Source organism: Puntigrus tetrazona, chromosome 13 (assembly GCF_018831695.1).
Source record: "Puntigrus tetrazona isolate hp1 chromosome 13, ASM1883169v1, whole genome shotgun sequence".
Taxonomy (NCBI): domain Eukaryota; kingdom Metazoa; phylum Chordata; class Actinopteri; order Cypriniformes; family Cyprinidae; genus Puntigrus; species Puntigrus tetrazona.
Window position 1 is genome coordinate 19,309,716 of NC_056711.1, and position 13,126 is coordinate 19,322,841.

General features: G+C 34.5%; 1 protein-coding gene across 1 annotated transcript in view; it reads right to left on the reverse strand.

The window, feature by feature from the left end:
* The window catches only part of itga9 (integrin, alpha 9), a 76,012-nt gene that overhangs the window by 23,686 nt on the left and 39,200 nt on the right, over positions 1–13,126 (reverse strand). Inside the window, exon 16 of the mRNA XM_043255441.1 lies at positions 357–509. Within this exon, the coding sequence (XP_043111376.1) occupies positions 357–509 (153 nt within the window). The remainder of the gene's footprint in view (positions 1–356; positions 510–13,126) is intronic.

Here is a 13,126-nt window from a genome sequence, read left to right on the forward strand (position 1 = left end):
AAAGATTATTATTGTAAAAACGACATAAGATTGTATAGACACACAGGTACAAGATCTATCACCGGAGCAAAAGCTAGTAATATGAGCCATTTTGGATGCTAATAGGTATACTTTTGACGCATTTAAGGTACTAATATGCACAATTTAGTGGCAAATAAGATATAAAGGTGTAGTTTTTAAAAGGGTAAATCAGCATTAACGCATTAATGCTGTGTTTAGTCGTTTAGTCGTTTAGTGTTTAGTCGTTCTGAATGGATGTGCGCAGTGCAGTACGCTCAAGACCAAGTCGGTTTAGTTTTACTTTGGCATCTCCGTTATGTTTGAACTTAAATTTGTAAAAAACGTAAATTTCAAACCTCATTCTTTGCAGCGATCTTCTCTCCTTTTTTCCAGCGTAAAATAGGAGTGAGTGAGGGAAGGTCACGATCCTGGTGTCCATCCAAAACGTGTTTTCCTAAACTGTACGCTGCCTCAAATACGATGGCGGCAAACACATCCTTTACTTCCTTCTGTTAAAAAGCACAAACATAGGAAAACGTGACATATAATTATTTATTTATTTATGTTTACATGTAGTATGTATATATAGTTTATAATAATTAATAAAAATATTTATATTATACATATATAATACATAAAAGAATCAATTATATTATAGGTGTACAGTAAAATAAATTTTATTTTAAAAAATTTATATTTAGATATTTATTTTTGCTTCTTTGTTTGTTAGTTTTTTTAGGAATGATAATAACCCTGAAAATCTATTTCAGAAATTTTACAGATATGACTATTTTAGCAGTTCTTTGGCACAAAAAGGACACTTTTCCTTTAAGTGCGTCGACAACACATCACATCCACTAACGTGTGAAAATAAAAGCACAGACTCATATAAGTTGAGATGAATGGTCCATATGACATGTAGTTCACCCAATCGGTGGCCGTGTAACTGGCTTTGCACAGGCTAAAATCGCATTTGCGGTGAAAATCTTTATAATCGAGGCTCTTTGCAAAGCTGCTCAAAGCTCTTGCTGGCTCAGGCACGTGAACGGTCCAGCATTAAAGAGCCACCAAAAGCTACTAGGTGATCATTTGGATAAAGCTGGCACGGCCCTGCCCCAACACACTTCATCTTCCCTTATTTTGGCAATACGAGCCTCGGCCAGAGGAGTGTTTTCTTTGGCACAGCGCTTGGAAACAGTCAAACGAAAGTCTCTGAACGGGATCAAATCTCGACATCCTCATTAGAGGATACTAAAGAGGGAGGGACATGGGAAAAGCAGACCTTTTCTGCGCCCTCTTCTCCCCTCCTGACTCTTAAACATCGCTGAGGACGGTAAAGAGACTTTCATCTGCACCACCAGGATAGAAAAGCAACCTGAGCACCCTCTAACTTTCTCTCTTCCCTTTTGTTTTATCACATGGTATCCGTTGGTCCACCCGCCCATCCCCTTCCTCAGCGGCACTGATTCAGGTCCATGTTTTAACACATCGTGATACACTAGATAGTGCACATCCTGCCCTGCTGTCCAGCCGACCTGCACCTTCACTGATAGAGTTACTGCAGGAAACAGAGGTGTGGTGGCTGACTGGACAGGTTTTAGTCTCTATAGACTTATTTACACAGGCTAGGAACAAAATTAAAATGAGTAAATAATGACATTTTTTTTAATCTCCCTTTAAAAGAAAATTATTGGCCATTTTTATTAATATAAACAATAGTAATACTGATATCTTTATGTAGATTACAACAAATAATGTAGTTATAACAAAACAAACTATGCTATAACAAAAATTATAAAATAATTTTGTACTGTAGAATAAATGCTCACGTAAAAATATTTTTTTTGGCATTTTACAATTTAAATTTTTTCATGCATATTTAAGAAATACAGTTAAATGTTGTTACTGTAAACTAAATCTAAAACTATAAGAAATAGTGTTTTACTTTATGAAATACAGATTAAATAAAATAAATAATAAAATAATAATAAAATAATGCAAATATTAAATTAAAAATTAACGTTAAACGAAATAAAATAAGATGAAATACTGAAATGACTAATACTGTAATGAAAAAAATAAAGCTAAACAGAAATTACAAAATAAATAAAATAGAAAAAATTAAAACCTTAAGCAATTTAAAAGTAAAATTAAAAACAAAAATGCTAATATAAAAATAAAAGGTAATTTAATATAATTGAAATAGTGTAATAATTGGTGCTGGACAACGATTAATTCGCATCCAAAATAAAAGTTTATGTTTATATAATATATGTGTGCATTGTGTATATTTATTATGTGTATATAAAGAAACACATACAGTATATATTTATATTTAATCTCAATTAATCATTACCTAGTGCAAATATAAATATAATAGTATAAAAATGCTAAAATAAAGAGATTTTGGTAACACAAAAAAACTGCTATGTGCAGGAGACATAAATAAAAGCATCTGTGAATCAAAGTTTGTGTGATAAACCCTAGATTAACCGTTTAGTGGCTTGAGTCCTGTGCAAGCCATCACATTCATCAGCTGAGAGCCTCTCGTGTGCCAGTTGGCGTCCAGAGAGAGGGTTTTGTTACAGTAATGCGCTTAAAGTCGTAAAATGAACAATATAAAGCTCAGAGTTGTGTAAGGAGCTGGTGTTCTCCTCAGGTCCCAGTTGGGATTAAAGCAGAGCGTATATCAAATGAACTGTCCGACCAGTGACCTCCACCCAGGGGAGCAGTAAAGATCAGGGGACTGATGGCCAGACCACAGGAACAGTCTATATGCCACTTTCACTGGGCCACAGGAACTAAAACAAGAATGAACTCTTGTTCTTCAATAAAACAAGATTAGGCATGTACCAACCTCATTCATGACTAAAAATAATCAGCAGACCAAATAAATGGTCCAGCAGTGATAACTATGTGATAAATAGGAGAGTTATTCTTGAGCAGTCTAACTTATCTTACATGAAAGTGCTTTACATGTAATTCAGTTCATTTGGCTCATGTTAATCATGAATCATGTTACAGCTAATACTAACCTGAACAGGATGGGAACGAACACTTCAAATGTCTGTCAAACGATTACCCGCAATTAATCACATCCAAAATATTTTTTTGGTTTACATAATATAAGTGTACGCATATCTAAATTGTGACCTATGCTCTCAACATCAAATGCAGAAATGTTAATTCATGTGTGTATGACCTCAGAGGTAGACTGTTGTTATGTTTTATTGAGTGGTTATTCTGCAAGCAGATCCTTTTACTATTTAGTACCCAACCTCTGGAACAATCTACCTAACGCTGTTCGGGAGGCAGACACACTCTGTCAGGTTAAATATAGATTAAAATCCTGTCTCTTTAACCTAGCTTACACGTAACACTAATACTAATACACTTCTATTAATCAAATCTGTTAAAGAATTGTTAGGGTGCATTAATTAAATCACTCCCCATCCCCATAACACACAATGTACTCACTGCATCGTAAAAAAATGACATCTACGAAATATTAGTCGGTTTCTGTCTTATTTGGTTTCTCAGTTTGTATCCAGATCAGATGGTGGATCAGCACCAAGATATATATATATATATATATATATATATATATATATATATATATATATATATATATATATATATATATATCAGCACTGTCAAATGATTCATTGTGATTAATTAAATCCAAAAGTAATCTATATGGCCATTACCACCGATGACAAGCTACTATTAAATATAATGCAGAAACTTTCATTTTCTGTAAAGCTGCTTTGCAACAATTTGTCTCAAGAAAAGCCCTATACAAATAAACTTGAATTGAACTGAATTCATGATTACTATTATAATATGATAATATTACATTACATTTACAATATTACATTAGGAGTATTTACCTAAGAAGCGTTTTGAAAACCCAAAAATAGCAAAAAGTTGGATTATGGCAATAGTACGGGAGTAGAAGACAAACAGGCTTCCCACTTCGGTAAAACCACACAGAGGAGACACAACAGGAACAAGCACCTCCTGCATACAAGGAAGTAGTAGAGGTCATATCTGAGCCTTGGCCTGTGGTTTACTAGCTTTTATCATCATTATTAAGGTCTCCTTTCGTGTTCTGCTTCCTCCTTTCCCAGCCCCCAGACTCCATGCTTTGCTCCATTATAAGCTGTATTTATAGAGCTGAAGAAAGCACGCCTCAGGTCTTTTAATTGGGTGGGTGGCATCTGAAGGGACCCCAAACAACTGTTCCTTACATGCCGCGAACACACATCGACAGACTCGAGCCAAGCAGGTCAGTCAGTCGCCACAGGGCTTCATTGTACGAGCCACACGGCTGAAGTGTCGTCTGTTTCCTTGCATTGTTTCCATTTGGCACAGTAAAGGCTTTCACGGAAAGGCTCTGCACTATAGGACGGCTTCCCACAGGCGGATTCGCAAGTCATAATAGCACTTTTTACGACTGCAATAAAACTAAACTGTCAGAACGAATGGTCACACTTCAGGCTACAGTGTTCATATTACTGTGTATTTATATTAGTAATCATTCAGCACTACTGAAAACTAGCATATGAATAATAAATAACTGGCTGCTGCGTCTGTGCGCGCCAAGTCAAGCACCTTTATAATAAACAACATGTGCATAAAGGTAATTATTCTGAGGAGCTGCTAGTAATTAGTGGTGTTTTCATATATGTCTGATTCATAACCAATCAACCATTTAATACACATTTGATACATAACACAGTACTTGATGATTGTCATATTTATTACTACTACCAGTTTAGGGTCAGTGCGTATTTATATATGTATTCATTTATTTATTTTTCACAAGAAATTAATGCTTTTATTCAGCAAGGATGCATAAAATTAAACAAAAGTGACAGTAAAGTCATTTATAATGCTGCAAAAGATTTCTATTTCACAATAAACTGTGTTCTTTTGAACTTCCAATAATTCTGAAAATAAACAGTACATCATGGCTTCCTCAGAAATACGAAGGGGCACAACTGTTTTCAACACTGATAATGATTATAAAAACGTCTCGAGCTGTAAATGAGGATATTCAAATGATTTCTGAAGGATCATGCAACACTGAAGACTAGAGTTATGAAGCTGAAAATTCAGCTTTGCATTACAGGAATAAACTACATTTTACATGTTCAAACTGAAAGCAATCATTTAAAATTACAATACTGTTCTACATTTTTTACAGTATTTTTGAATCAAATAATGTGAATAAGATCATTCAAAGACTAACCTGTTACAATAAAACCTAACATAGAACGTCTAAAACTGCAAAGTGCCATTGTACTTTCTCAACATGTTAAAAGTTTCACCAAACTAACGTGATGGACTCTGAGGGACAGTGTTTCTAGGTTACATGTTACCGAAAGTAATCGGATGCTGTCATTGAGCATACTTGAGGAAGAGTATGATCAAAAACCTCTATAACCACGAGTGTGGGAAATACAGTGTCTAATTTATGAAGGGTTGGACAACGTCCATTCCCAAGCTTACCAGAGCAATAATCTCTCATTTGAGGATCATAGAGTCTGACCTCACGCTTTTGAACATGGAGACAGTGGTGAAAAACGGTGCAGATTGAATGATAAGAGCTTGTGAAGAGCATGTTTAGAGTTTCACGCAAAGAATGTATATGAAAAGAATGTGTTGAATGTCATTATGAACGGTCATCTTAGTCTTACTTTGAATAAAAAGTATCAAAAGCATTAGGAATCTGATATAAATACAGGAAGAATAGTAATATTGCAACTTATTATTGCAGTTTAAAATAGCTTTTTTATTTGAATATATTTAAAAATGTAAATACGTTTATTCCAGTGATGCAAACTAATTTTTTAATGTCATCACTCCAGTCTTTAGTGTCCCACGATCCTTCATTCTGATTTGCTGCTTAAGAAACATTTATCATTAATACCGATGTCGGCATTTTTTTGTCGTAAAATTTCTTGCTTTAAGGAAGACATCTTTTCAAGAGACATAAAGATATTTGTGAAATGTAAAAAGGCTTTCAAATGGCATCAGGCCGTAAAACACCTTTTTCTGACAAACCTACACTTTAAATGTGTGAGCAGAAACAGGGAGGCTGATATCATGAAATGCTCCCGAGAATGTAATTTGTATTTAATGGCTTACGTTCTGTGCTTATGTGCAAATATGAGAAGATTAGCAGAACCGGCAACCAGCGTTGATACAGAACTTGTCAGTTTATCTTAAAGATAAGCGGGGCGGACGAACTCAACTTCTTTCTGCTCTTCAGGGAAGGCAGGAGGGATGATGTCATATGAACAGACGGCGATCGTGATTGGCTGAGAGGGTCCGCGCTCACGTGGCTCCCACCAGACTGCTCCGAGAGTTATTAAATACATGCACAGAGTGCACAAACCTGGGCTTGATCGAGATCAAGACCCTCGAAGCTAAACTCACAGTTCCTGCTATCAATTTAGGCTCCGCTGTAGGATTCCCTTTTAAGGACAGACGCGTGCGTGACATGTATTTAGAGTTATGCTAAAAATATGCACTTCAGCGAGACATGAACTTCAATCCAAAGATCGCTATTGTTTTTGCTCACACATTTGAAAGGTCTGTCCTGCATCATTTCGTCTACAGACAAAATAACGCATTAAAAAGAGCCGAGAAATCCTTAAAGGGATAGTTCACCCAAAAATGTTACTTGCAGTGAATGGGTGCCGTCACAATGGGAGTCCGAACTGCTGATGAAAAGATCCAAATTTATATTGTGATGTTTTTATCCGCTGTTTGCACTCTAATACTGACGGCACCCATTCACTGCGGAGGATCCATTGCTTAGCAAGTGATGTGATCCTACATTTCTCCAAATCTCGTGAAGGAACTCTATAGCCATTTTATTACATGCAAGTGATGAATGATTGAAACCTGAAGATTTTCCTGCATAAAATTCCTCATATATTTCGTTCATACATCTGAACATGATCCCCCCCATCGGACAACCCAGCAAAGTTGAACTACAGTACAACGACATCAACTCCTCTAGTATTATTGTATTTCACAGACATTGTTCAAGACAACAATATCCAATGTGGAACCAATTACTGTATAAGACGCAGAGGAGGAACACAATTCAAGGCATTAAAATTAATAACTGTGATGAAGTACACAACTCGTGGAGCCTGAAATAACTGTGTTTATGTGCTGCATGTGTTTGCAAATGCAATTAACTCATTCATGTGTCAGAACAAACAGATTTAGAGGTTTACAAGACAAGTTCCACCTCAGGATAAATCGCCTAGCCTGTGGAAAGCTGCAAATTAGCATGAAAGATTAATATCGGCAGACCTGAACAGGTGAAGCTGCATTTGATTCCCGCATTAAAAGCTGGAATGAACCGGACATGAACCGTGCAAAGCCTGAGTGTGGAGATATTTCTCAGATCTCCCTCCAAAATCCACAAGCTCATCTGAAACTGATGATAAATCGCAGACACTCATTCCTGAAGTGTTAGTCCATATACAGAAATGCCTTATTTCATAAACAAATCAAACTAGCGCCTCTCCAACTGCTTCAAAACTGGCCAAAGAAAAGAAAGTGGGATGATGTCAAACAGAACATAATTGCGCCGTGTGCAGAGAGACGTGTTGTGGTTTAGTTCGGTGGTTTTTAACTGGATGTTCACAACAGGTTTGTTATAGTCACAGACAGTAGAGAAAGCAATGCTAAATGCAAATAATAAAACATGTCTATGCTATAAATATATGTAAAAGATTGACCGTGTCATTATTGTATATAATGTCATATAGAATTTATTAATATTTTGAGTTAGTTTTTATTTTCTATTTCAGTTTTCATTTTAGCTTTGATTTTTATTATTTTTACTTTATTTGAGCTTTGAATGATCATTTAAATTTTAATTATTAATTTTAATTATACATTTTCACCCCATATTTTTTTCCTTTTATCTAATATTTATATTTATTTTATTTATGCTGCATTTAAATAGTCAAAAGCTATTTTTAAAAGTTTTAGTTAAACGTAACAATAACAACACTAAGATGGGACTGCAAAAATACTGTAAAAAATGCTTACTGAAGAACATCTAAAAGAGTAAAACAAGTAAAAAAAAAAAGTGTAAAATGTTTCTACAATGTTTCTGTAGTGCAGAGGTAATATGTGAAGGTTATATAATGCACCACATGCATTCATTTGCATCTAAAAATGACCTACAGAATATGTTTTACTTGAAGTTACCTTTTATTTCCAAAATCTAGCATTGCCTAGTTTCACAATGTATGTCTCTGTTGCAAGTACACACTGAAATAAATTATTATACTAATTTTTAAGGTGAATGGTTGCAAAGAATTTATGTTGAAAGTTGGTCAACTGAATATTTAATTTTCTATACGCATGCAGCCCCACAGTCACACACAATCACAAAGCTAGCCATGCATTCTGCATTTACAAACATTTGTGGGGGGAATTGTGATTGCCATATTTGCAATAAGTCAGTTTGGGAAATGTTATCCATGCTGGATATTCCATGGTCAACTATAAGTGCTATTATTGGAAACTGGAAGCGTTTACGAACAGCTTTGACTCAACCATACTTCCAGTGAAGGGAAATCTTACTGCTTCAGAACGGCAACAACGTTTTGCACAATGCTATGTTTCCAACTTTGTGGTAAAAGTTTGGGGAAGACCCCTTTTCTATTCCAGCATGACTGTGGCCCAGTGAACAAAGCCAGGTCTATAAAGACATGGTCGGATGAGTTCGGTGTGGAAGAACTTGACGAGCCCACACAGAGCCCTGACCTCTGACCCCATACCTTTTGGAACGGACTTTGCATTGGGAGTGTGCCACTAATGCCTTCCAATGCTGTCTAGTTAGGCAGCTCACTAGAGCTTTTCTCCAGCGCTGTAGTGGCGCTGAGGCAGATATAATTTAGGCTTGTTTGCCCAAACGGCAGGCGTTATCACAGGGACACATAGTTTCCGAGCCTCTCCATTAAACCCCCTGAGGACTGCTGACATTTTCCCATGAGAATGATGATGTTTAACACACACTGGAGGGAGAGCAAATGGGACGCCTTTCACTTCAGCTGGCTGGAAACTTATTCCATGTGTGGTTAGTATGCAGAACCCATCCACACTAAATGCTTTTCCCTTACTGTATGCTATACAGCCCCCACAACACCCACAATGCACTTCCAGCTCACTGATAACGCATCAAAAAACTGCATAATGCACACAGCAAAAAAATATATGTGTACAGTATGAAAGTTAATGCACAGTGACACATAAGTGGAGAAATGCTGGAACAATGGCCTTGTAAAAATCTACTTTTATGTGCTCATGTACATAATGTAAAAGGTATTCGGTATGTGACCCTCGGTTGAAAACACAGCTGGGATTTATAAATCTGGAATGGAGGTGCCATGCTCCCGTGGCGTAAACGGGCACATGGAAAACATTTTCTCTCCTTACTCACAAAAGAAAAAAATCATTGTTCATCCAGCACTACAGAACAACAAATTAAGGGGTGAATCTCACGAAACCTGTCATGAACATTTGAACTCAAAGTGGAGAGCAAAGGAAAAAAATTAATTACATTAGCACAATGAAAATCCAGTTTTAGACCAGAATAACCCTCTCCTATATATATATATATATATATATATATATATATATATATATATATATATGTATATAAAATTATTATATAAATAAAACAATTATAAAAATATATAAATAAATATATATAATAATAATAACATATAAATTATATATATATATATATATATATATATATAAATATATATATATATATATATATATATATATATATATAGTAATTAAATAAGTTGTACTGTCTATATTTTATGCCATTTAAAACACAATAGGAATTACGAAAGAAAAAAAATACATTAAAGCAATTTAAATTTTAAGGGAAAATGTGCTTAATTGTTAGGAAAAAATATCACAATAATAAAAAAAATACTTAATTCTCTAAAAAAAACCTGCATCATTTACGCAAAATATGATATTTGATGTTTTCCTCTTGATTTGGTGGTGAAATGTGACCTGCATATGCTCTCGACAGGTTTTGTGCGAAGGCAAAAAAACCCAAACTGTTATTAGAATGAGAACAAAGCATTCGTCAAATGCTTACGGAGAAATCAAGCCAAGATACACACACTCTCTTAACACTTCACCAAAAATTAAACTGCCTGGAAATCTTTCCACTGTGCAAAAATACACCGGTATTTAGCAGGACATCCATTTCATTTGGAAGAACAACAGAACTCAATCCCTTTGGCCTTGACATGTACAGTAATATTTCCTTGGCTTTGCTATACGTCTTCTCTGCTGCTATCTGTCGACATAAATGCCTGGAATAACTGATATGCCCTTAGGTTTTACTCACTAAGTGAGCAGGTGGGTCATGTCAAGGGTAAGTGTAGGGAGAGCCAAGAAAATCCTTCACTCCTGCTAGTCATTCCCAGAATTCCACGCTGTTTCAAGCCGTCACCTTATCAGGCTGAAAACGGGGCGCTCCTGTAAAGGTCCCAGATGCGCTGTGCACCCGGGAAGCACGGGAGGATTGGGATTAAGTCCTTTTATGGAAGTTGTAATGCGAGTTATGGATGCAGGGGGGAATATGGCTTCCTTTGCCTCGAAACCAGTTCGAGATCTTACGCAAAGCGAGATGGAGAATTTTAAGAAGCTGACCCTTCTGTTTTTACGCGTTCAATCATACTGAAAGGCGTCAGATCATATCCGTACGACTTCAGTTATCTGCAATGCATTCATCAAAACCGACAGGAGACTAAAATAATTTCTGCTTCCGCTGCTGGATGTTTGCTTTCCAGAAAAATACAGGAACGACAACAACAAAAGAGGTTAGAGGAGTTTCCTTAAGTTGAGCAATGGACTTCCAGCTGTCGTTTATGTTGAATACTGCATCTAACTGTTCCATTTTTAATAAAACCTCAGATTCTATCTTTTAAAAAACGCAGCTGCGCAACATAAAAACCAGTGCTGAACACCGCCGTCACGTGATAACAAGAATCTAGTGATCAAGGAAATGAGAAAGTTATTTTTCATACAACATCCTTGGTCCTCCGAGGTAAAAAAAAATAAAGCAAGAACAAAAATGCATAGACACAGTAAAGGAAGGTCAAGATTTATTAGTGCTGTCAAACTATAAAAAAAAAAGTTTTGGTTTACATAATATGTGTGAGCACTGTGTGTATTTATTATGTATATATAATTATGTTATGTTTCTGTATGAAATATATTTATATATAATATAAAATATAAGAAAATAAATATTTCCAATATATATACTGAATGTGTATATATATATGTGTATAATTTATATATACATAATAACAACATTTTTATAGTTTGACAGTACTAATATTAATCGTTTGACAGTACTAATATATTTAAAAATGCATAATTCTAAATAACATTTGAAAATGATTTATTTATCTATTTTATTCAATATTCTATCTACAATATATTTAATAGAATACGTCACAGAAGATCAAACAGTTACACTTATAAGACCAAAAATGATCTTAAAAATTTTTAGTAAATCCTTATTCTTATGATCTGAAATTTCAATAGACGAAACGAATGCTTGTTGTTCAGCTCATCCTGAACGCTCGGGACGACAGCGACAGATGCTTCCTGTGTCTGATGAGATCAGGCCTCATAAAACCGCTCCACTGTTACCCTGCAGTTATTCTGGGTCTATTGTTTTGATCGCTGCAGCCTGGATACCATCTCCATATCTACAGCGGCGTGGGCCGAGAGACGTAAAATAAACTGCTGTATGTGTATACGTCCGAGCCTCTGCGCCGAAGGTAGTCCCGTAGAAAAACACATACAACTCCAACAACAACCAGGGCGTGCATGAGATGGAGCGAGTCGCTGTTGTTTAACGTTCACTGGAGAGAAGTCAGGTGTTAAACACCAGGCACATAACAGCATGTCGTCAGACCTTACAAATAAGACCCTGCAAAATCATGCTTTAGGGAACAGAAAATCTAAAGTAACAGGACAATGTGTGCTTGACAAAATGCACATGTATGCTCTCATGCTGGAAATGTTGCTTGAGACATGGTTTCCAGTGTACAACCAAATACATTTAATATTTAAAACGTGTTTTATTACATATAATTATTTATGTGTCAGTGCTGTCAAATGATTAATCGCAATTAATCACATCCAAAATAAAGGTTTTGTTTACATATGTGTGCGTAAATATTTCCAAAATATATACTGTATGTGTGTGCATTTATATATACATACAGTACACACATATAAACAAAAACTTTTATCTTGAATGTGATTAATAATGATTAATTGTTTGACAGCCCTAATACACAGTATATATATATATATATATATATATATATATATATATATATATATATATATATAAAATATATATATATATATATAAAAATATATATATCTATATGTTTTAGCATATGTTATATTGATATCATTGCAATTTACAACAATTTTTTTAACTTAAATAAACTTATTAAAAAAATACTAAATGCAATTATATATACATATATATATACATATATATATATATATATATATATAAAGCAAGAAAAAATGTATAGACACAGTAAAGGAAGGTCAAGATATATTAGTGCTGTCAAACAATTAAAAAAGGTTTTTGTTTACATAATATGTGTGAGCACTGTGTGTATATTTATTATGTATATATAATTATGTTATGTTTATGTATGAAATATATTTATATGTAATATAAAATATAAGAAAATAAATATTTACAATATATATACTGAATGTGTTTGTATTTATATATACATAATAAATATACACAGTACATGTACATATATATATATATATATATATATATATATATATATATATATAATTTATTTATATTAAATATTATATGAATACTACAGTTTTTAAATTAAATATACTAAATATATTATATGATCATGATTATTGTGTTTTGTTTTTTTTTAAGCTGGGATTTTTATGTATGTTTTAGATTAAGCATCATGCTATCTGCTTTCCCTGGAACAGACACTTTGCTGCTTCACGCGAAATTTTCTGCCATTAGGACCGTTTCCGA